The sequence below is a fragment of the Cololabis saira genome, chromosome 13 (assembly GCF_033807715.1).
Source record: "Cololabis saira isolate AMF1-May2022 chromosome 13, fColSai1.1, whole genome shotgun sequence".
Taxonomy (NCBI): Eukaryota; Metazoa; Chordata; class Actinopteri; order Beloniformes; family Belonidae; genus Cololabis; species Cololabis saira.
Window position 1 is genome coordinate 35,557,750 of NC_084599.1, and position 21,797 is coordinate 35,579,546.

The 21,797-nt window shown below is 38.6% G+C and overlaps 1 protein-coding gene across 2 annotated transcripts in view; it reads right to left on the reverse strand.

The window, feature by feature from the left end:
* adamts10 (ADAM metallopeptidase with thrombospondin type 1 motif, 10) overlaps positions 1–21,797 on the reverse strand; it is a 74,612-nt gene that overhangs the window by 30,026 nt on the left and 22,789 nt on the right. For both annotated transcript variants that reach the window (XM_061738796.1, XM_061738795.1), the window contains exons 5-14: positions 17,926–18,106; positions 17,403–17,605; positions 16,277–16,360; positions 12,628–12,773; positions 8,394–8,437; positions 8,122–8,227; positions 3,421–3,567; positions 2,263–2,404; positions 1,471–1,578; positions 911–1,056 (exon numbers count right to left, since the gene is read on the reverse strand). In XM_061738796.1, coding sequence (XP_061594780.1) covers positions 911–1,056; positions 1,471–1,578; positions 2,263–2,404; positions 3,421–3,567; positions 8,122–8,227; positions 8,394–8,437; positions 12,628–12,773; positions 16,277–16,360; positions 17,403–17,605; positions 17,926–18,106 — 1,307 coding nt within the window. The remainder of the gene's footprint in view (positions 1–910; positions 1,057–1,470; positions 1,579–2,262; positions 2,405–3,420; positions 3,568–8,121; positions 8,228–8,393; positions 8,438–12,627; positions 12,774–16,276; positions 16,361–17,402; positions 17,606–17,925; positions 18,107–21,797) is intronic.

Genomic DNA, 21,797 nt, shown 5'->3' on the forward strand with positions numbered 1-21,797 from the left:
GAAACCCTTCGATTTAAAAAATACTAGCATTGGTGTCACCTGTGTGGAAGCGACAGAGACGATATTTTATCATACCGTACGACTTAAAAGGACGATAATATCCCTTCATCCTCTTATTCTTATTATGATCATATCCAAAACAACTTATTTAGCTGTAGTTATTTGACTTTGTGTGGCGTTTCATCAGTGGACAACATTCTCTTAACAGGATAAATCCTTTTAATTTGCTAATTCTTTTTATCGGACGAGAAATCTTTAGGTTTTATTAATTACCTGATGTGGTTCGGGCGTGACCCGCCTGTCAATTGTGACAGGTAAGAAAAAAAAAGGTATTTAAAGAACCTAAAAAAAATGTTTCCAAGAAAAAGAATTAGCAAATTAAATTGTAAATCCAAGAATAAATCAACGTTTACGTCTCAATAAGAAATACAGTAATCCTAAATCATGTCTTATTATAGCATTTCACAAGTTATTTATTTTGAGATACATAATAACATTTGTTAATTTCTCAAGTTATTGAGGAAAGAAAAGAAATATTGTTCATAAATTGTGTGTTTAATTGACTGACTATAATATAGCATGAAAAGTTCAATATCGTTAGGCTCATAAGATAAGATAAGATAAGATAAGACAAGATAAGATAATCCTTTAATAGTCCCACAGAGAGGAAATTTGCAGTTTACAGCAGCAAAGGGGATAGTGCAAAAACAAGAGGCATACCATAATTGCCTAATTCTAAGGCATTCAAATACAACTTAGGCAATTATGCTATGAGGCTAACGATATGTAGGTTCTAAATAAAAGAAAAAACACTGTCACTGTTTTCACAGGTTCATGTGGTCTTTCCACCGACATCCTGAAGTTGCATCAGTTTTGCAACGTCGTCGTCGGCCGTGTCTTAGATCTGTACCTGGGGCTGTCGCAGTGTCGGACAGAAGAGGAGACTCCTCCTCCGCAGGTCCTGCTGCACTCGCCCCAGGGCGACCACAGACCCCACCCTCCATCCACACCTTCAGGCCGGGTACCGTACGCCACGCAGATTCTCTTATAGCACCACTGCAAGATAAACACACACACAGTGCAGAAAATATATATATAAATAAACCCCCAGCTGCAGATAGGTAGCGTGTAAATTACTCACAGACTTAAATATAAAAGTGTGTCAGCGAACACATGATAAATCATCTTTTCAAGGTGAAAAACAAAAGAGTTCAAGGCTGCTGAAACATTTTTCAGTATGATAACTTTTTGACTTTTAAAATGAGGTATAATCAACAAATTGGTCTTGGAAAACGTAATCAAAACAAAAGTAAAAAATGAAATCAGCTCAAGGACTCGTGCTTCTTTCTTATTCCTGCAAAAGGGGAAAACAGCCCCGTGCAACCTTCAGTTTTAGTTAAATATTTTGGATGTACTTTTTCTCTCGTTACAGTCTAAAACCTCACAGAGAATAATGCTTTCGGCGCTTACCCCTTTTTCTATGGTATTGGTCTGACAGATGGTTCCCTCTGCAGCGGGAATGCTGCTGGTGATGCAGCGGTTGCTCTTACTCATACACCAGAGTTCACTGCAGACTTCCTGTGTGTTTGAGCGAGAAACCAACAAGAAGCATCGGCGACAAACAGACAAGAGTGAGACAACGTGCCACCGCTTTGCGAGACACGAGAGCAGAAACCCTCTTGTTCACCTTCACCTTCTCCTTCTACAGCAATGTCTTTAACACATGGGGGTTATGTTTTATTGTGTACATATGCTGCAACTACATAGTATCGATAATAATGAGTCTATAAAGCCGCTTTCTGTTCCAGATGTCCATTCACTCTGAGGCTGGCCTTGTAAAACTTGACCATGTAATAAAAAGAATGCTATTCCGTGAAAGTATTGCAAGATGTGTTACATCACAGACTCCAAGCATGAACGTGAGCGCCCTGAGAGATAAACCACTTAAAAAGTGATTTAGTCAGCTTGAGTCCATTTAAATGCTCAGTAGAAGATTAAATCACAGTTAGTGAGAGAAAGTGGCACATGTTGAGATGGTTGTGATTTACAAGGACTGTTTTGTAGACTGATGAGAAACGCTACCACAAATTGCCTTTAGTGTTTTAGTGCGGACGTCTGGTAGCTGTTGAATCTGACGTGTGACACAACAAAGCTTGAATTTTTAAGGAGAAAAATTCAAAAGGTTTATGATCTACGTGATTGGGTGTGCTTTAAGATCATCTGTGACCACATTTTTTGGTTGTTGTGTGCTACCGTGCTCACCGAATATTTGCACTGCCGGGACCTCATGCCGTACTGGAAGCGGCACTGCTCGTCTGCATCGTAGGCCTGGCCCGGCGCGGTGGTGGGGTACACAAACTCCTGTTTCGGAGGTACATTGTTCAGACAGGAGCCCAGTCCTGAGCTAAAACACGACAAACAGAAAAGAAAAGAAAAGCAGGGGGTTAACTTTCAATCTTTTGTCCTGACAAAACTAGGTCTGTGTTGAAAAAATCGATTTCCCAATTCTAAATCGATTCTCATATTAATTCCTAAAAATCGATTCATATGTCTAAAGATCGATTTTTTTTATTAATTTTTTTTTAATTTTCTTTTATTTATTTATGTATTCTTTTTTTTTCATCATTACATTACAACTTTATTTTTTTTGTTTATCCCCAAAAAAGGAATGTTTTGTTGGACACAAGAATAACTGGTGCCATGTTTTTGCCTTTAAATATGTTTAAAGGTATGAAAACATTAAAGTGTTATAATTGCATACATTGTCTATATTTCATTACTTTATATACTGTCTTGGGGTTACATTTGCAAAAAATGCTAAAAACCAAATGCTCAAAAATTAAAAACCAAAATAGACCGAAAATGGAACAAATAAAAATGGAATGTGGGAAAAAATAAAAACTATTTCATCCGTCTCTGTTTCCTCCCTGGATCTGTTTTGTAATTCTGACCCACAAGATGTTTCTGAAAGCAGTTCTATCAGCATTCTGGGAGTTGATTGGTCCTTACAGCATCATTAGCTGCAATACTTGCTGTTGAATCTCAATATAATACTAGTAGTAATATTTTGCATAACTACAGTCATATAATTCATGCAACAGCTCAAAAAACAGTTTTAATAACACTAACCCAAATCAATATCGGAATCGAATCGAATCAGATCGAATCAAATCTTGATAATCGATTCTGAATCCTAAGAATCGGAATCGAATCGATTCTTGACATTTCAATCCCCAGACCTAGACAAAACAGGTTTTACTGCAACAGTGAACAGGTTAGAAAATGATCGCATGGAAGTGGATTTGTTGAATTTGAGGTTTGTCTGACCATCAAAAACGGTTTGAAAGTTGTTTTCTTTTCCTCCCTGACCTCTAATTACCAATTATTTGTGGTGCTGGAGATATGTGCCGGCTGACTTACTCCAAGAAGCTGGTGATGTAATCCCGGCTGCAGGCGGACCATATGAATGGGTTTGTCTTCATGGTGATGTGGTCAGCCATCAGCTTGGCGGTCTCCTGGCTGCGTGGCCCGCAGGCGTTCCCCATGCCGTCATGGTTCATCCCGAACCTAAAGCCCGTGATGAGACGACAACAACTCTTTGAAGCAGCAAAGTACAGATGGGTAATGATCCATCCAGCAGCAATGGAGACGGAGGAAAAGAGGTCAGCGAGGGAACCAAGTGGGACTGAAAGATCAGAAATATCAAAGGTTGCCATCCACAAAAGTTAAAAATGTTTGCCAGACGTTTACTCAAAATCTAATTCTAGATGTTTCATCTTAGGATAAAAAATGCTTGTCTTTCATTGGACATCAAACCAGGGGCCGATGTACAGCATGTGATGCCTTTTTAAACAGTTAACGTCAAAGAAGCACCGTTTTCACTCACAAAAATACACCCAACCGACAGAAAACTGGAGCTCTGACTTGCAGTTGACAAAAATCATTTAGATAATTAATCACTTGGCTGTAAAACAAACACTGTTCATGGTTTAAATACAAAGAAAATCTGTCTTTTAATAAAAGAAATGCAGAAAAATATCTGACGTCACGTCCCTGCTAGTTACAACCATGTCACTAGTACACCTCACTGGGGCAACAAATAACTGTTTTTCACTAATTGTTAATTATTTTTTGATTAATATAGTTTTAATTTTGTCCCGATCGTCCCAAAGCTTTGACTTTATTACAACCCTAACTCGGAACAAGCTGAAATAATACTGAAAATGTTATTCAAAAGCTAAATTTGGCTTTTATTTATATGCCGAGAGTATGAACCCACAAGATCTCATGTTTTGTCTCGTCAATCTTCAGTTTCTAGTGGCACATATTTCTGCCCATAACGCCTCCAAGATGCTTCCCTGGTGAGGCCATTCCCACATTTCAGACCTATCAACACAGCTTCAAAAAAGGTTTTGGACAGTTTTGAGTTGGTAAAAAAAGAGCAATGACGTTTCGAGCCTGCAACGTTAACAGGTGATTGATATTACAGGTTTAAAATATCTGGATTTTAAAAATCTGTAACTGTGAAATGGCCAGCAGATCTTTCACGAATGCAAGAGGAAATCTCTGTAATGTTTAAAAAATGACATTCCTAAAAGAAAAAGAAAGATCGGAAGCAACTTGCAGAATATGATAAAGCTAATAAAAAAGTACTCTGGAGGAATATCCTCAGATCAAAGGTCATCATTCATCAATAACTGATATGATAACATGGAGTAGCAATTTGGGAAAACTTTGGGAAATTAAGCACTACAATATAGAGATGCAGTCATAGGTCACTTAAAATGTTGCTATGAAAAAAGGATGCCTTATCTCACGTTACGCCAGAGGTGTCTGGACAAAAAGAGATTAAAAAAAGAACTATGACCACTTTTACCAAAAGTCAGGGTCTTTGATGCAACGGGGTCGTGTGGATGCCCTTAGCAAAGGTCAGGTCATCTATGGGCAGAAGTATGTGCCACTAGAAACTGCATTTGAATAATTTATTTTTGAATTTGAATTGCTCAACTTGAATAATTGCATTAAAAAACTGAATCTGAATCACATAATTTGAATTTGTATTGTTTAATTTGATTTGCGTCGATTTAACACAGAACCATAATTCAGGCTTCACCCGTTGCTGCAAATCTTCACAGACTCCTCAGCAGAAATGTTTCTACAAAACAGCAAGATATAAATCTACACTTTTTACACAGAATGGAGAAAACACAAAAGGGTTCGAAATATCAGCTCCCATTGGTCGTTTATATCGTTGAAAGAAAATAGAGGTTATAGTAAGCTACGTGAAAAGGAGTTCTTTGTATCTGCAATCAATTGCTCTTCCTCCGGAAGACCCGGCTGTCTGGCACAGTAAAATTGAATTGCAAGAACTGAATTTGAATTGTGAGAACTGAATGTAGATTCAGTTTTTCAATGCAATGATTCAAATTAAACAATACAAATTCAAATGATGTGATTCAGATTCAGTTTTTCAATGCAATTATTCAAGTTGAGCCATTCAAATTCAGTTTCTAGTGGCACATATTTCTGCCCATAGTCATCCATTGTTCACTAGGACAACAGAAGACCTGACCTAACGGAGATTTAAGAAGCGACAGGGACCACTGTCATAAAACCTAAGACATGTTTGCAGTAATACCGGGATAACTTAACTTACGAAGAGGACGTTTACACAACGTCTTCCATCAATCATCACAGGAAACAAAATGGTGCATAAAAGGAGTGAGCTTGACACACTGTTGGTGGGAAAGTGCGACACAGAACACATTCTGGACCCAAACGCCTTTTCTATATGGCTTTCAGACTAGAGGACCAGACGGAGACTGTAAACAGAACTGGCATGTCTGCAAATCGTCCGACCATTTTTGACGTCTCGCTGGTCGGCCTGAACGTCCACAATAGACATCAATAACACCCACAGCAGCTGTGTTTGAGCTTGAAATGTAAACTGAAAGCTTTTCATCCCTCAGAAGTCATTTCTGCTGGTCTTTCTTCTCTTTTGCATGTGTGTCCCTTTCACAATAAATAGGTCTGCATTTGATCTAACACTGCACGATAATGCCAAAAATATTCCTTTTTTTTCATAACAGTGTACATACATATTTATAACAGTAACAAACGTTGTCCAGACACGGTGATAAGATGGTCTCTTGGATGTAAAGCTTGAAAAACCCATATAAGACTTTAGAACATTTGATGGATTCACCGTCTGCTTAAATACTTCTCAATGAAGTTGGAAAAAAAAAAACACAAGTAAATGGGACACTGGATTACTGAGCAATAGACTTGTGGTTTTTTGTGATCTCGGTCTCAACAGTCTTTGGTCTTGGTCTTGTCTCTGACTCAGATAATTGAGATGTCGTTGCACACCAAGGTGACAGAATCTGGTGATCACCAGTTCTTCCTCTTGTTAATGTACAGTTTTGTAAACTATTTGTATTTTGCATTTGATTTAATGTTTTGGTGCATCTGCATATGTCTGTATTTAATTACAGTTTTGTGTTTATAACGGCCTTGTTTGAATAAATATATGAATAATATTTGCAATATCGTTGTGATTGATTAAGCATCAGGTCCATTTCAGTGATGCTGATATATATGATGTAATTTGGCTACTATAATTATAAATAATGCAAGTTCAAGTCAATAATTGTATGTTTAATATTTATAATTACATCTACAAATTAAGTCCAATTTAGATCAGTAACATTTACTATTCATGACTTTTCTGAGGTGGAGGGGGGTGTTGGAGCTGGTTATTCTGCTAGAGGACTTTGGGACTAGTTAGTAGTCGTGTCAATCCTTAAAAGCACTGGAGTCAATCCTCCAATAGTGTAGAAATAGCAGTAGTGCAGTCGCCACACATATCTGATCTCAGCTGATGGATGAAAAAATGTATAGTGAGTTCAACATCATCATCCACTTCTCTGTGTTATTGTGCTGCAGTTGAATACAAGCTCATATGGAAACTAGCTGAACCAGGATGGAGCTGATGTTCTACAATCACGCAAGATGAGGAAATAACTAGGTTTGTTTTTGGTCGCTGTCTTGAGCTGAACTTGTCTTGGTCTTGGTCTTGATACTCTCTGGTCTTGGTAGTGTCTTGGTCTCGGTTTAGGCGGTCTTGACTACAAGTCTACTGAGCAACTACAATAATACTATAATAACCTCTGTTGATTCAGAAAATGGACTGATAGGACAGCTATTGAATGAAAATACCAATCACCTGATGGAAACAACATAAAAAGGGAGACTACGTATCTAATTCATGGAGCAGGAGAGGTTTGTGTGCTCTTCTTCTTTGGTGTTACTGAGTTACAGTTTATTGATCTCTGTTTGCAGCACGGTGATATATGACCCTGTCCTGGAATATCTAGAAAATTCAACCCCCTTAAACACCCGATAACACGACAAATATACCTTCAAAACAGCAAACGGGTGAATCAGAGAGGTTGTGTGACGATAGAAGTCTGTATTTGAAACTATGTTACACATAATGTTCTTAATTTTTATATACTGTCCAAAAGGAATATTATGGTGATAAATCAACCCTAAGTCTGTTGCTAAATGGCAAACTTTCATTAGGGAGCACAACAATGTGAATCAAAGTACTTCTGATTTAGAACAATCATAATCCATCAGAATAAATATATATTTTAAGCCCCTGGCAAGACTCAAAAAAGTAATTCACCTAAATGATAGTATGGATAAGATCCCTACAGACAAACCAAGGAAATGTGAACTTTGTACGTGTAAAAAAAAAAGCGTATAAAAAGAACTAAAATGGCTAAAATCACAGTCAGACCCACTCCTTTTGCCTCTATTGACGATACTTTGTCTGATATCAGTAGTAAATTTGAAAATGTAGCAATGCAACAGGACATTCCTTTACTGTCCGTTTTATGGATCTTAGCACAGATGTGGAGAAATTAGCGTCTGCATGAACTGCACGCTTTATGGTAAATGTTGGCCTGGCAGGAAATACTGTAATATGCGGTAGGTGGCTTTGTATATGAGGCCTGAGTTCTTTACAGTTGCACGTACCGCATGTCTGAGACGTCCAGGACATTTTATTTATTTATTTCTTTTGTTTATACGTCTGAGTGTGTGTGAATTACTCACGTATGTCCAATCTCATGGGCAATAGTGAAAGCTGTTCCAAGACCAATATCCTCATTGATGCTGCAGCTTCTCTCTGGCTCACACATCCCTCCTACCGGAGCCAGACCTGACAAAATATACACACGCACATGCACGAACACGGTTTATTAATATGAAAGCAATTTATCCTTTAGAAAACACTTGGAACCGAATCTCGGGATGTCAACTCCGAGAAAACTGATGGCCTTCTAAGAGCTAGACCACAACTGCACCTTTGTGTGAGTGAACGTTACCTAGGGTTTCACAGGGCTTGTTTTTCTGGATGCAGATGTCGTACCTGTAGATTTAAGGGAAAGTGGGAGAAAAAGAAAAAGAAAAAAAGGCGTCATTATTCACCATCTCACCCAAAACTGCTGTTGCTGCATACTTTGCAGCACATTCACAAAAAAATAGTGACGGACAGATTCTCCCAGTCATGTCACGGACAGACGGACGATGGGCCGCAGGGAGAGCAGACAGATATAACTTTGGAAGAACAATAGGCGGAAACCATGAATGGTCACTGAGGTGTCGTCTGTCTGGATAGCTTCCATCCTTGCTTGATAAATGCTGTTGCAAAATAAATAAAACAAACAATCAAACTGTTCCCACAGAGTGGCCACCAAAACCACCGCTCGAAAAAAACGAGTGACATGTTTTTCTGTTTTACACCTCCTCTTTCCTCTATCTGACAGTTAACTGTGTGCAGCGTGAGTTTATAGCACATTCCTCACGAGAGAATAGTAGGGTATTTGTGGCAGATCCGCTGCGTTCAGACGACTCTGACCAAACCATGCTTGTTCTGTCCTCGGTTGCACATTCCTCAGTCAACAGCATCCGTTTGTTTTGGTTTGTTTTTCATTAAACATACAAGCATTTCTGTTCTCCGTAGCTAACAGTGAAGTTAAATTAATGAGAAAGCAACGCTCTCAGACTTCTGTTTCGATATCTGCTCACGTTCTACTGTACGTCTCTGGAAGTGTTTCTATTTTTCTTTCCCTTTCTTTGACATCTTGTGTCCAGGTACTGAGTCGTGCAGGGAGGCCCGATCTATTCTTACCTGAGAGGACGACGTACAGACGTTTAATGAGAGCCCACTAGGAGCGACGGCCACAAATATTCCTGTTTACAACATACAGGAGGAGGAGTTTTGTTTTGGCTCAGAGTATATTTTAAGGAGCAAGCAGTGTGTAATCTGAAGCCAAAAATATAATTTATGCTCCACACTCACGCAAAGAAAATGACATGTCTCTCCTCGTTAGGAATGGGCGATATTTTACCGTTCACGATAAACCGTCAAAAAAATTCCTCACGGTAAGAACTTGTCATCTCGCGGTAAAAACGATAAATTCCTGTTGATGACGTTTTTGTGTAAAGCTGATTTATGGTTCTGTGTTAAATCCACACACAACGTACGTGAAGGAAGGAAGAAAGAAAGAAAGAAAGAAAGAAAGAAAGAAAGAAAGAAAGAAAGAAAGAAAGAAAGAAAGAAAGAAAGAAAGAAAGAAAGAAAGAAAGAAAGAAAGAAAGAAAGAAAGAAAGAAAGAAAGAAAGAAAGAAAGAAAGAAAGAAAGAAAGAAAGAAAGAAAGAAAGAAAGAAAGAAAGAAAGAAAGAAATGAGCCGGAAAGAAAGAAAGAAAGAAAGATAGATATGAGCCTGAAAGAAAGAAAGAAAGAAAGAAAGAAAGAAAGAAAGAAAGAAAGAAAGAAAGAAAGAAAGAAAGAAAGAAAGAAAGAAAGAAAGAAAGAAAGAAAGAAAGAAAGAAAGAAAGAAAGAAAGAAAGAAAGAAATGAGCCGGAAAGAAAGAAAGAAAGAAAGATAGATATGAGCCTGAAAGAAAGAAAGAAAGAAAGAAAGAAAGAAAGAAAGAAAGAAAGAAAGAAAGAAAGAAAGAAAGAAAGAAAGAATTCTTTTAGAGCAGTGTTTTGGCTCCAAAGACTGAATGTGGAGATAGATTTATAGTTAAAAAGATGGAGTTGAATTGGTATTTTTTTTATCGTCATTTTTATCGTTATCGGGATAAATGCCAGAAATTATCGTGATAAATTGATTGAATTTAGTCCATACCGCCCATCCCTACTCCTCGTCAACTCAAATGTTTTGCGATTTCAAAGTCTAAAATCTGAGCATTAATACACAGAATCTACAGCCAAGAAATCCCAATCTCTAAAACGGGCATACACTGTGCGATTATCGAGTGCGATCTTTGTTCCCGGTTACACTTTTCTTTTCTCGTCATTATTTCTAAAACTATCTCTGTTTCCGAGCCGCCTTTCTCAGTGGCGCTTTTTTTCTTTTTTGCGATCCCAATTGTGAAACAAGTCAAATCAGCAGGACAAAGGTGAGATCAATATGTCCTGTGTTGATCTGACGTCACAGTAACTTGACTTACTGTACCATCAAAAATGTTAAGGAAAACAAACAAACTAGTGTCAAAGAAATGTTGGCTGGTTGTTCATCAGACTTCATTATTTTGCTGTCCATCAGCTCTCTCAAACTGGGGAAAGCACTGTCCACAAAACCCTGTTTATTTCTGCTCTTTTTCACTTCCAAACAAGGCTTATTTCACTTTCACCAGCTGGTTGTGGTGATGGCAAAGTTCTCCTCCAGAGAGCGTCAGCCATCCTTGCTGTTTCTGTTTGCAAATCCTAAAATTGTAACTTGTGGCCAGCACCTACATGACTGACCGCTATGTCGCTCGCTACTGCCACAGGTGGAAGAAACTGGTATTACGAGGCCCGGTGGACCGAAGCTAACCATTGATGTACAATCAATGGTTGCAAAATACTAGTGATGCACCGAAATGAAAATTTGTGGCCCAAACCGAAACCGAAAATAATAATAAACACTTGGCCGAATACCGAACAATACCGAACATGGTTCTTCGCAGTTTTTCATTTATTTTGCCAATTTTTTCACCATTGCATAAATCAAATAAATTTGATTTAGGCATGCTTTTCAAAGAAAAAAATCTTTTACAAAATTACAAGGTAGAAAATATTTATTGAACATAAAAAACTGAACATTTTCCAGCATTATGTTGTTTTGGTTCCGCCTCCTGGTGAATGTTAGGTAAAATTCTTATGTGGTTATTTTTTGGTTGGCCAACGATTTATGTTTGTGGTGCGCAACCGTTACGGGAGCGGCCAGTCTATTTCCTTATATTACAACGCCGTTGTTAATTGTTCGTTTTTTTTCCCACTTATTCCACCGACAACCGAAAGTGTTTTTTTCCCATTTTCGGCCAAACAATTTCGGTTACCGAACAATCGGTGCATTACTACAAAATACAGTATACGATAATTTCACAATGCCTAAAACTAATTTCCGCATTAGTCTGATTTGGATTAGATTTAGATTAGAGCTTTATTGTCAGTGTTATATAACAACGAAATTAAAAGTCCCATCAGCCAGTGCTCAAAAATAAATAGATAAAAACTATAGTATATAAAACATTTACAAACAACATAAAATAAAACAAATAACTGATTTGTTTTACATGAATCAGATTCGTGTGAGTTTTTATTACCATCTGTTTTCACTCCGGGCGTCCTCCCTTCGCACAGACACGCCCCCTTAGCGCCACGCCATCAGAATACATTGAATATTTTGTTTCTCATCCGTGTTGCCAAATTTGTAGCGTGCAATAATTTGGTTTTGGTTATCTGCCAACACCGTATATCAGCAGCCGCAATCATTTTTTGACGTGACTGCATTTATTTCTTCTCACTCTCTGGCTGTTTCTTGGTTATTTTGGTATATTTTAACCGGCAATCATACACATTGCTCCTTTAAACAAACATCTCCTTTAAATTACTGCTATTTATGTGTAAAGAAATCGCCAAAAAAGGCTAATTTCATCCTTACTGTTAGGAGTACATTTATTTTAGCCTTTGCAGGAGTTGCAGAGAACTGGGAGATAAAGTTAAAAAGGCCCAAACATAATTTGTGTGTTATGGCCTGACTCACACTTTTACGCAGGCAAAGCCTGCATGATATGGAGGTAACAACCATGTTTTACTTAGTTTAGCTCTCAATCACTTGAAGTAGTTCCCTTATCTCAAGCAAACAGCGACGGAGAGGAGCCAGCCCGCAGCGATGACTTCAGTACAAGGCCAAATCCACGATGTTTGGAGCGAAAGGAGACAAAGAGATCCGAGTGATTGGGACCAATCAAGGCTCCAACGATGGGAGGGGTGAGTCTAAACCACGGTTCCTCTGCATCAGTTTAGCCAATTATACTGCAATCATTTGTCTAATATGTGCATTTTTGTCAGTAGAAAACTGTCCTGTAGTCTTTATCAGGAGGTTTTCGGCCGAACAGAAAAGGTCTGTGTAGTAAGTTTACTTTGAATAACCAAGAGAAGTTGTTTGTCTTTATTTCTAACTCAGTGTCTTCTTTCTCACATCAACGAGCACGCAGGTTTAAAATACCTAACATTACTACAAGGCAGCCTTTCATACACACACACACACAAATGTCTGACCTGGTGATGAGCACGGCGGTGTCGTGGTGAGCAATGCCGTTGTCCGGTATGGCGTTCCCGTAGCTGCTCCGGTGTTGGATGGTTTTCTGCCACTTGCAGAAGCTGTCTAAAGACTTCCCTGCATGATGATTGATCTCCAACGTTGGCTGGTGAAGTGAGAAGAGGATAAATACAGACTCAAGAGCAATTTCTCCTTCCAATGCACAACCGTTAATGTCACGAACACAGATCAACGTCAACAAACAGGTTAAAAGCTGAATAATGCTTTGAAATCACAGGTTTTTTTTACTGATTTACGCTCATTTCCCACCACATTTTGTCAGCCTTCAGTCCTGTCTGTGAAAATTCAACACCTTCACAAGATTAAGAGGGTGCATAGAGGAGAAGGAGAGGAGGGAGTGCTCAGCTGGCCACAGCTGGCTAGAGCTCGTAACCCAGGAATGCATGTGGTGACATAACTGGTAATTTTCTCATCCCACAGTCCCTCATCTCTGGGCCCACTGCTGGTCTCATTTTCCTTTCCAGGGCCAGCTTGCCTTTTTTGACCTGGAAAATAGTAACGGAACTACTCGCGGAGACTATTCTCAACCCTGTCCCGACCTCAACCTCAGCCGTCCCCGCCATAGGAATAACGAACACTAATACTGCCCGCCGCTAATGATCCCAGCATAAACTTTATTTGCTCAGATAACGAACACATCCGGCAGGGAAATTCTGGGGCTTATTTTGAGGCAGCATGAATCACGAATGTTCCCTAATAAGACCGCTATGGAGGAAACCCCAAAGCCGCACTCTTAAACCCGGTGGAACCGGCTGCACCGTCTCACCGCACGCCGTTAATGGATAGCTAATAAGGTAATCCGCTACATAGTCAGGTGGCTCTGTCATCTTCGGAGCTCTGCTGGTAAGGTCGTGGACTTTTTATGAGCCCTGTGGTCAGGTGTGGATTCTAGTTTAGTGTCTTTTCTGACCTCCAGTCAGTCACTTACATCATACCGCGGCCGTACAGCCCTGTGCTCACGAGGACTTCATTAAGCACAGATCGCAAAAGATGTTGAATCACTGTTGAATTACGGTCAAAAAAGGTTGATTTTTAGCAAGGCGTACATTATTGTTACATTGGAAATCTGCTGTAAGTCCCTCAATTTCTATGTGGCTTAAGGATATGACGTCTTTTCTGAAACTTGAAAAAATCAGGTACTCTAGTCGTGGAAGTACTGAAAGGTTCTATCAAAGATGGCAATATTTCATATCCCATGTTTCAAACTTAAAAGTGTTACCCACTTAGAGGTGCCTGTTGGTGCTTGCCACTCATTCAGGTGTTTTCATATCCTTTTTGCAATTTTATTTATGTGTGGGTGTGTATTTGCATTATGGTGTTTAGAGTAATAGTTTAGTGAGCTTTTTTATTTTATTTATTTATTTATTTTTGTTTATTTTATTTTTATTTTATTTTTATTTTTTTTTGTATTTATTTATTTTCTATTCTTTTTTTGCGTTATTAATTCTTATCCTGCTATAATTTTATATCCATTTATTTTTATGTTTCTATGTTGGAGGGGTTAGAAAAAAAAGGGAAAAAGATCTTTGACTTGTGATTTTCTTTTAGTGATACTTGGTACACTACGGTCACTGAATGAAGTGATCTTTCTATTGTTTTTTTTTTCTTCGAAATAGTTATGTATGTACCATTGTTACTTTGGCTATTGATCTCAATAAAAAAAATAAAAATAATCCAATTCTAATGCCAACATGTAATCAATGTTGAATCAAAGTATTCTGTTTGCTGCAGACATGGTTTCAACATGGATTCAATGTTTCTGCCTAACCATATTTCAACTTCTTTTACTTCCTATAAAAGAGTGATTATGCATGCAAAAGTAGAGAACTCATGCTCTGAAAGCTCTTGGTAGCTGAAGTCAAGTGCAGGAACGGCAGTAATAAACCTGTTTCACCTGTTTCAATAAACATTTCGTCGGACAAGAATATTTAGGTTTTTAAATACCTGACATGTTTCGGCGATCACCATAGTCCGTCTGACTGGTGAAGGCGGAAGTAATCGCAGAAACATGTCAAGTATTTAAAAACCTAAATACTCTTGTCTGATGAAACGAATCAGCAAAGTTATATTTCTTCAGAGGTCGACAAGATGTGCAGACCTTACTGTCTGAGTTTGGATGGCTGGCGCAGACTCCAGACTCACTCTGCAGGCAAGCATTGGGTACTGTGCCCAAATTTAACTCGAGAGGTCAGGATTAGTGAGTAGAGTTCAATGAGCAGTGACGGGACACGCAGCATTTTTGGCTGACCGAGCACCAGGTGCGTTGCTGTATTCTGTACAGTGGCAGGCGTTTCGCTGCAGGCGGCGTGATGAACAGCTTTACTCCTGAACGGTATCAGGAGTTAAGCTCATAGATTAAAGAAAAAAAAAAGTGAATTTGAGTACAATAATTAATGCTAATCTGTCCACTGGGGTGTAAATGTGGGTCAGCTAGTTACAGAGAGCCACAAACCTGATATGGATGTTATATCGGTTGACATTAAAACCGGACCCTGAGAGCTCTGCTGATCCACTGATACAACACACTAGGGCTGGGCGATATGGACCAAAAGTCATATCTCGATATTTTCTAGCTGAATGGCGATACTCGATATATATCGATATTTTTTCTGTGCCATAATTGGGGTTTCCCCCAAAGCATTATAGCCTAGCATCTCTGTTAGCTTCATTTTTTTCTGAGGCAAACCCTTTAAAAAACAGTCGGTTTTAATACAAAGCCTCATTGCCAAATGTCACACAGGTACCTTTATTAACAGAGGTCTGCACAATATCAACATGTATAAAACAAATGAATTAAAAATAAACTGCCTGCATATATAGAATAAAAATGCTTCTTGAATAAAAAACATATATCCCTTTCCTGCATAACAATTAAATTCAAATACACTGTGCAATTAATACAATGTAGGCAGTAACAGGCAGACTTTTCCACTGAGATTGACAGTTGTGCAAATGACAAAACATTTGTGCAAATCTAAAATAAAACATTCAAGTCAATTTGTCACAAAATAAGCTATATCAAAATCGTAAAAAAAAAAAAAAAAAAAAATTAAAAATCGATATAAACGATATTGTCTCGTACCATATCGCGTTTGAAAATATATCGATATATATTAAAATCTCGATATATCGCCCAGCCCTACAACACACATGGGTTTTTTTTTGTTTTTTTAAATCACACCTGTAACGCTGATATGTGGATGTTTTACATCACTGTCTGACTCCAACTTTGAGATTTCCTACACCCTGGATGTGCGTCATAGCGACAGTCAGAGGAGTCACTGTTCGCCGCAGCAACAAACACGACGGTCACAGAGCCGCTCTGTACGACGGGGACAAAACTCCCCTCATTCCCTGAGTTTTTCACCCTCCCTCAATCATCTCTCTCCTCCCTGCTTCCTTACATCCGCTCAATCCGGTCATTACTGCAGCCACTCACAGGAGCCCCCTCTCTCAGAGTCCGCCGGGAACACGGTGGGGAAAACATACTTAAGCCGATAATTTGACACAAATAAGAAGTCTATATTCGCCGGTCGGGGTTTTATCCGGGACTCGGAGGTTACAGAATGACACAGAGTTTAAATTTACCTGGTCCTCCATGAGCAGAATAAGCCGCGTCACTACGATGTTGACTGCGTTCCCCAGGCTAGAATCCTGGAACAGTTTGGCAACCTGACCTCCAGGGAAACAAGAAAAAACCAGTCTTAAAAACGGCTGAGTCGCCAGTTGTGTGCACTGGAGCTGAGATAAAAAAACACAAAGAAATAAATCAGAAAAAGAAAAACAGGGTAATGCATCATGGAAGAGGAAACCCAACAAAACAAAATCCCTTGAAAGTCAATGTAAAACAGACTCTCCATCAACATACGTTATGACTACAACTTAAGCAATAATAATAATGGACCAGAGTTAATTGGGACTAAAGATTTACTCAGATACTCACATCTGGTGTCATTTAAGCAAGACTGTTTTAGTTTCTTTTATTCTTTGTGTGCTTGCTTTGTCTGCGGACCACCCTTTCATTAAATACATTCCTGGCATTTGTGTGTGTACGGTTTCGAAGTTTAGCTTGAGCAGTTCTGCACTGACAGAAATATTTTAGACAGTGACATAAAGCCTCCGACAGGGAGAAGGACGACGAGCACATCTGCCTTTTCTGTTGGTGTACAAATAGTATTCATTCATTCATTCTTTTAATATATTTATAAATTACTGTATTTAAAGTTGATGTCGGACTTTTTACTCTCAAAAACTCTTTTTTTTTTTTTTTTTTAAAAGAGTCAATCTAAATAAAACGTACTTATGCTAAATAACCGACTTATACTGAAAGCTTGGGAAAGCTAAATTAAACAAATCTAGAGCATTTTTCATTGAAGTTCAAAATGTATATCAAAACTTATGCCAAATGTACAAACATTTTCCACATTGATAAGGTGCAGTAAAGTAAAATTAAAAAAGGCAGGATCGGTACATTCACATCGGCAGTAAGTTTTGTTATTCAGTTAGTGTTATCCATTTCGTTGGTCAAGAAAGACATAAATGAGTCCCAAATAACTACAAACTCTGTCTGTTTACCTAATCTAGAGCATCTTCACAATAAAATCTGAATAATTATTATTAAAATACATTTCTGACACACGAGAGGTATTCTGGGGTTGGGTTTTGAGGCATTCAACATCATGTGCATGTGAATCTTTTGTGTTGTAAAACTTACAATATTCATGACAGCCAGGATGTACTGCTCGATGTCCCTGCGACCGTGGTAACCCACCATCATCTTGTCAGCTACCACCAGTGTCTCCACGTAGCGCTCCTGGCTAACGGAGCGCTTCAGAGGTAGCTGACCACGGCCCACGTGATGAGGAGGCGTCTTCAGGGTTCGCTGCCACCATGACGCGCCTTTCATGGGCTTCTCATCTGAGTTAAGATCACATACACTGGTGTTTCGAGAGCTCACAGCAAAAACAGGAAACCCACAAATGCTCAAAAGCAGTTCGGTCACTTGTCCTATTTCATTTGTCATCACTTGACAAGAGACAAATAATTATTAGCTAAACATTTTGATGATTTTTCACATGATTGTAGGACACAGAACAGATTTGTGTTGTAACGTAGTCATGCCTAATCACAACTGGGTGCTCAAATCCAGCTATAATCGGCTGATGGCTGGTTTGGAAATCAGCGAGAGGCTTTTTAGTCGTTCAGTCTAATCAAGTCCAGAACATTTCTCCTCTTACCGATGACCCCGCAGGACCGACCCTTGTACTGATGGCGGAGCGATGACCGTTTGTATACCACATGGGGGCGCCCCTCTGTTCTCTGTCCCCCTCTCTCCCCCCTCTCCGTCCTCGTTTGGTTATCTGGTGAGACAAGGGGTTCAATCAGGTACTCCTCTCCCCCTGCAACAATCACCCCCTGCTGCAGAAAGACAGATTTGAAGAACAAAATGGAACAGGACAACAAGGAAAATTGCAATCATCACACAAGTATCATAAACTTTACAGTGCAACGATCTTTGACTAAAGTGATGTTTGCAGCTAAAAATCAGCATTACAGTACAAATTCACAACCGAGTGAAGAATGTTTTTCATTCATGAACTTAAAGACATAACAATGAGTTAATACTGAATTAAATTACTGTCCAGTTTTCTTTATATTTGGTGAAGCGGATAAAAGATTAACCCTAAAATGCCAGAGGTTTCATATTTGAGACCTCTGTACCACCCCGATGATCAAAAAAGCTAAATACATTATATAAAAACCCCAAATAAACAAATACATTTAAAAAATGCATCACCCAATGAATAAACAATGATAAGAACAATGATTATTTATGATTAGTTATGACAAACATGTGTATTAGGGCTGTTCGATTAATCGATTTTAAATCGTAATCGTGATTATGTAATTAGAACGATGTTAAAACGTGAAACTCGTAAAATCGATTTTTCACTTTTTTTTTTTAATTTATTTATTTATTTTTTTAATTGGAAATATAACTTACTGTATGTTTGCAAGTGCTGATTTGCTGATTTTTTTTTCAGAGATCAAACTTTTTATTTTATTATATTTTTTAAAACTTTTTTTCAACTTATTTTACAGAGTTTTGCACTTTATTCATTCATTTTGGGGCAAATGTTCAATAAAAAAACAGCATATTTGAAATCATTTCTTTGCCTTTTGTCAATTCACAAAATAATCGTAATCGTAATCGAAAATCGGATTTTGAGAGAAAAAAATCGAGATTTTATTTTTGGGCAAAATCGAACAGCCCTAATGTGTATTATTTCATATATCAGGCATTAAAGGGTTAAGCTTTACACTTCAAAACCTAAAACTCTAACATGGCACATTTTATTTATTTTTAAACTTTGATAACTTCCAACTAAACATTTGACATATATCACAAGCTTCAGTTCACACTGTAAAAACTGCACATGATGATAACGTTAGGTTTAAAAAATGATTTAAAACCAAAAAAAAACACAGAAAACTCCATTCATGCAATGCAAGATGTGGCTGAAATTTCCAAAGATGTAAGAAGTGGATCACGACTCAAAATCCTTTCATCACAGTCACATTTCCAAACTAAATAATGGACGAATAATCTGTTTGGGAGAAGAAAAAAAAAAGCCATGTATCATATCGTTCATGTTCATTTATAAAAGCAGGATCTCTGCCCGTTTCAGCTGCAAGATCCAAATCAATTTTAAGCATAAATACGAACATATGGCCATTATAGTTCGTCGTAAACGTGTCTTTGATTATATCAGAGATATCAAACAGCAACAATCCCGGCATTTTTTAAGGGTTAGACGTACAACTTGATCATGTTCTCTCTGCTCTACAGATACAGGGAACTCTGCGGGGAACTTTGAACCCTTCTGAGCAGAAGATCAAGAAAACACACACACACACACACACACACATATATATATGGATACAGTCAGACAAACACAGAATAGAGCATGAAAGGGTGAATGAGAGCGAGAAAAATGAGTGAGTGAGACAGAGAGCGATACACTAACAGTTCCTTTGATTCTGCTCAGATGTGTCGGCCCCGGTCAAAGCGAGTGTGTCTCCCCACGACTCGCTGCGGCGAGTTTCAAAGCACCTTTTAATCCCATAATAAAGTTAGTGATGCTCCTCTGGACACAGCGCAGTCACTGGTGAACGCTGCGCTCTGACTAACAGTAATTACATGTGCAGCTTATCAACGCTTTGTGAACACATCCAAAAAGTTATTGTGGGGCCTGGTGTTTATAGTGAGAGGACACACAGATACACGGCGGCATGAATACAGCAGAGTGTTTTCAAGCCAAATGATCTATCACAATTCAGATTATCCAGTCAAATGGCTCGGATGAGAACTATCTTTGAAGCATCATCAAACAGATGCCAGTCCTGTGTTGTGGTTTGCTGAGATGAGCTCATGAGAAAAAAGGTGAATGGATAGGGATTGAAGTTCCCTACATTAAGTAAAAAAACATATCCTACATTGACACCCTGACAACGATAAATCTTGAACATGATTTATTTTGCCATCTTGGCAACGTTTAGGGGTCTCAAACTTTAAAAATTACAACAAAAATGTCACTTTCAGTAATTATGGATTAATTAAAGGGGACCTATTATGACATCTAATAACCCTTTTTTTAAACAGGCTTCATCAAGGCTGAAGATTAACTCTTTAAATGATAACACAAGGTTATATTCTTCTTAAAATGACATTGTGCCCATTTTAAATCTTGGTTGGGTATGGGATCTTGATGAAATGGATTTAAAGGGGACCTATTATGGAAACTAATACCTATTTTAAACAGGCCTTGAATGTCTTAAAAACAAGCTTTTGATTTTTTTTGCTAAATAAATTAGAAATTCAGCCTCTGAGCCATGTCTTTATCTTCCCATTCTCTAACCTCATTATCTATGCGGGATTCTGAGTGGGCGGGGAGGCTATGACTACGTTTACATGCAGTCAAAATTCGGGTTATTGCTAATATTCCGGTTACTGAAACATTCGGAATATTCCGTTTACATGCGTGAGCAAACAGGGTTATCCCTGTATACATGGTAATTAATAATTCGGGATATCTGGATCAAACCAGCGACGCGTGGAGAACGTGATGACGCAATTAGCGTCATTTCCGCTTCTTCTTCCTGTATCCAAATTCAAAACAAATGCTGCTTCGCGCAACTTTTCGCTCACCTTCTTGTAAATCTCGCTATCCCGGTACTTTCTACCGTCTACAAATGCCAAAATGTTCATATCCTTCATTACATTTATGAAGTGATTAGTCTCCTCCTCACTCCAAAAGTGTGGCGTGGTCTTGTGTTTCGCCGTGTTTATAAGAACTTCCTGGACTCAAAAGACCAGGATTCCTTGCATGCACAGAAAACGTTTGATGGGGATATTCCGTTTGGCGTTTACGTGACCGAATATTCGGGTTTTAAAAGGAGTAACCCAGGGGTCATATTCGGGTTTTTAAAAACCGGAATATGAGCAAATTCTGGTTATTCAAAGGGGTTATTGGTGTTTACATGGCCGTGCAAATTCGGGTTATTGCCAATATTCGGGTTTTAAAAGGGTTATTGACTGCATCTAAACGCAGGATATGATAATGAGGCTCTGTGCTGATTGGCTGCCTGAATGACGCGATACACCGCTACGAAAAAATGGCGGAAGCTCCGGCCGGCGGAGTTAGTTGTGTGCCGTGGTTTCACGCATCGGAGGCCAACCGATGTAAATCGCATTTTGGTTACGTAACGAAAGGGAACAGAATCTGAACGGCTCGTAGAAGCCACATCACACTGGATGGCTCATCCGGGCGGCTGTACAGACACTGCAGAATTTGGTTGCTTTCCTCCTTCTCTGAGTTGGCAGGCTGAGGGGAGACCACTTTATATATGTTAAAGCAAGAAAAAACCTGTTTTTCATAATAGGTCCCCTTTAAGGTGAAGAAAGCTTTTACTTTCTTTTTCTTGGAAGCTTTGTTTCATCCAGCTTTGCTCAAACAGTCATACAGGATGTAATTCAGACATCTATTTAATAAAACAAACACAAACACACTCAACCGAGACCATGTCAACACAGTCCTGCTGTCTTGAT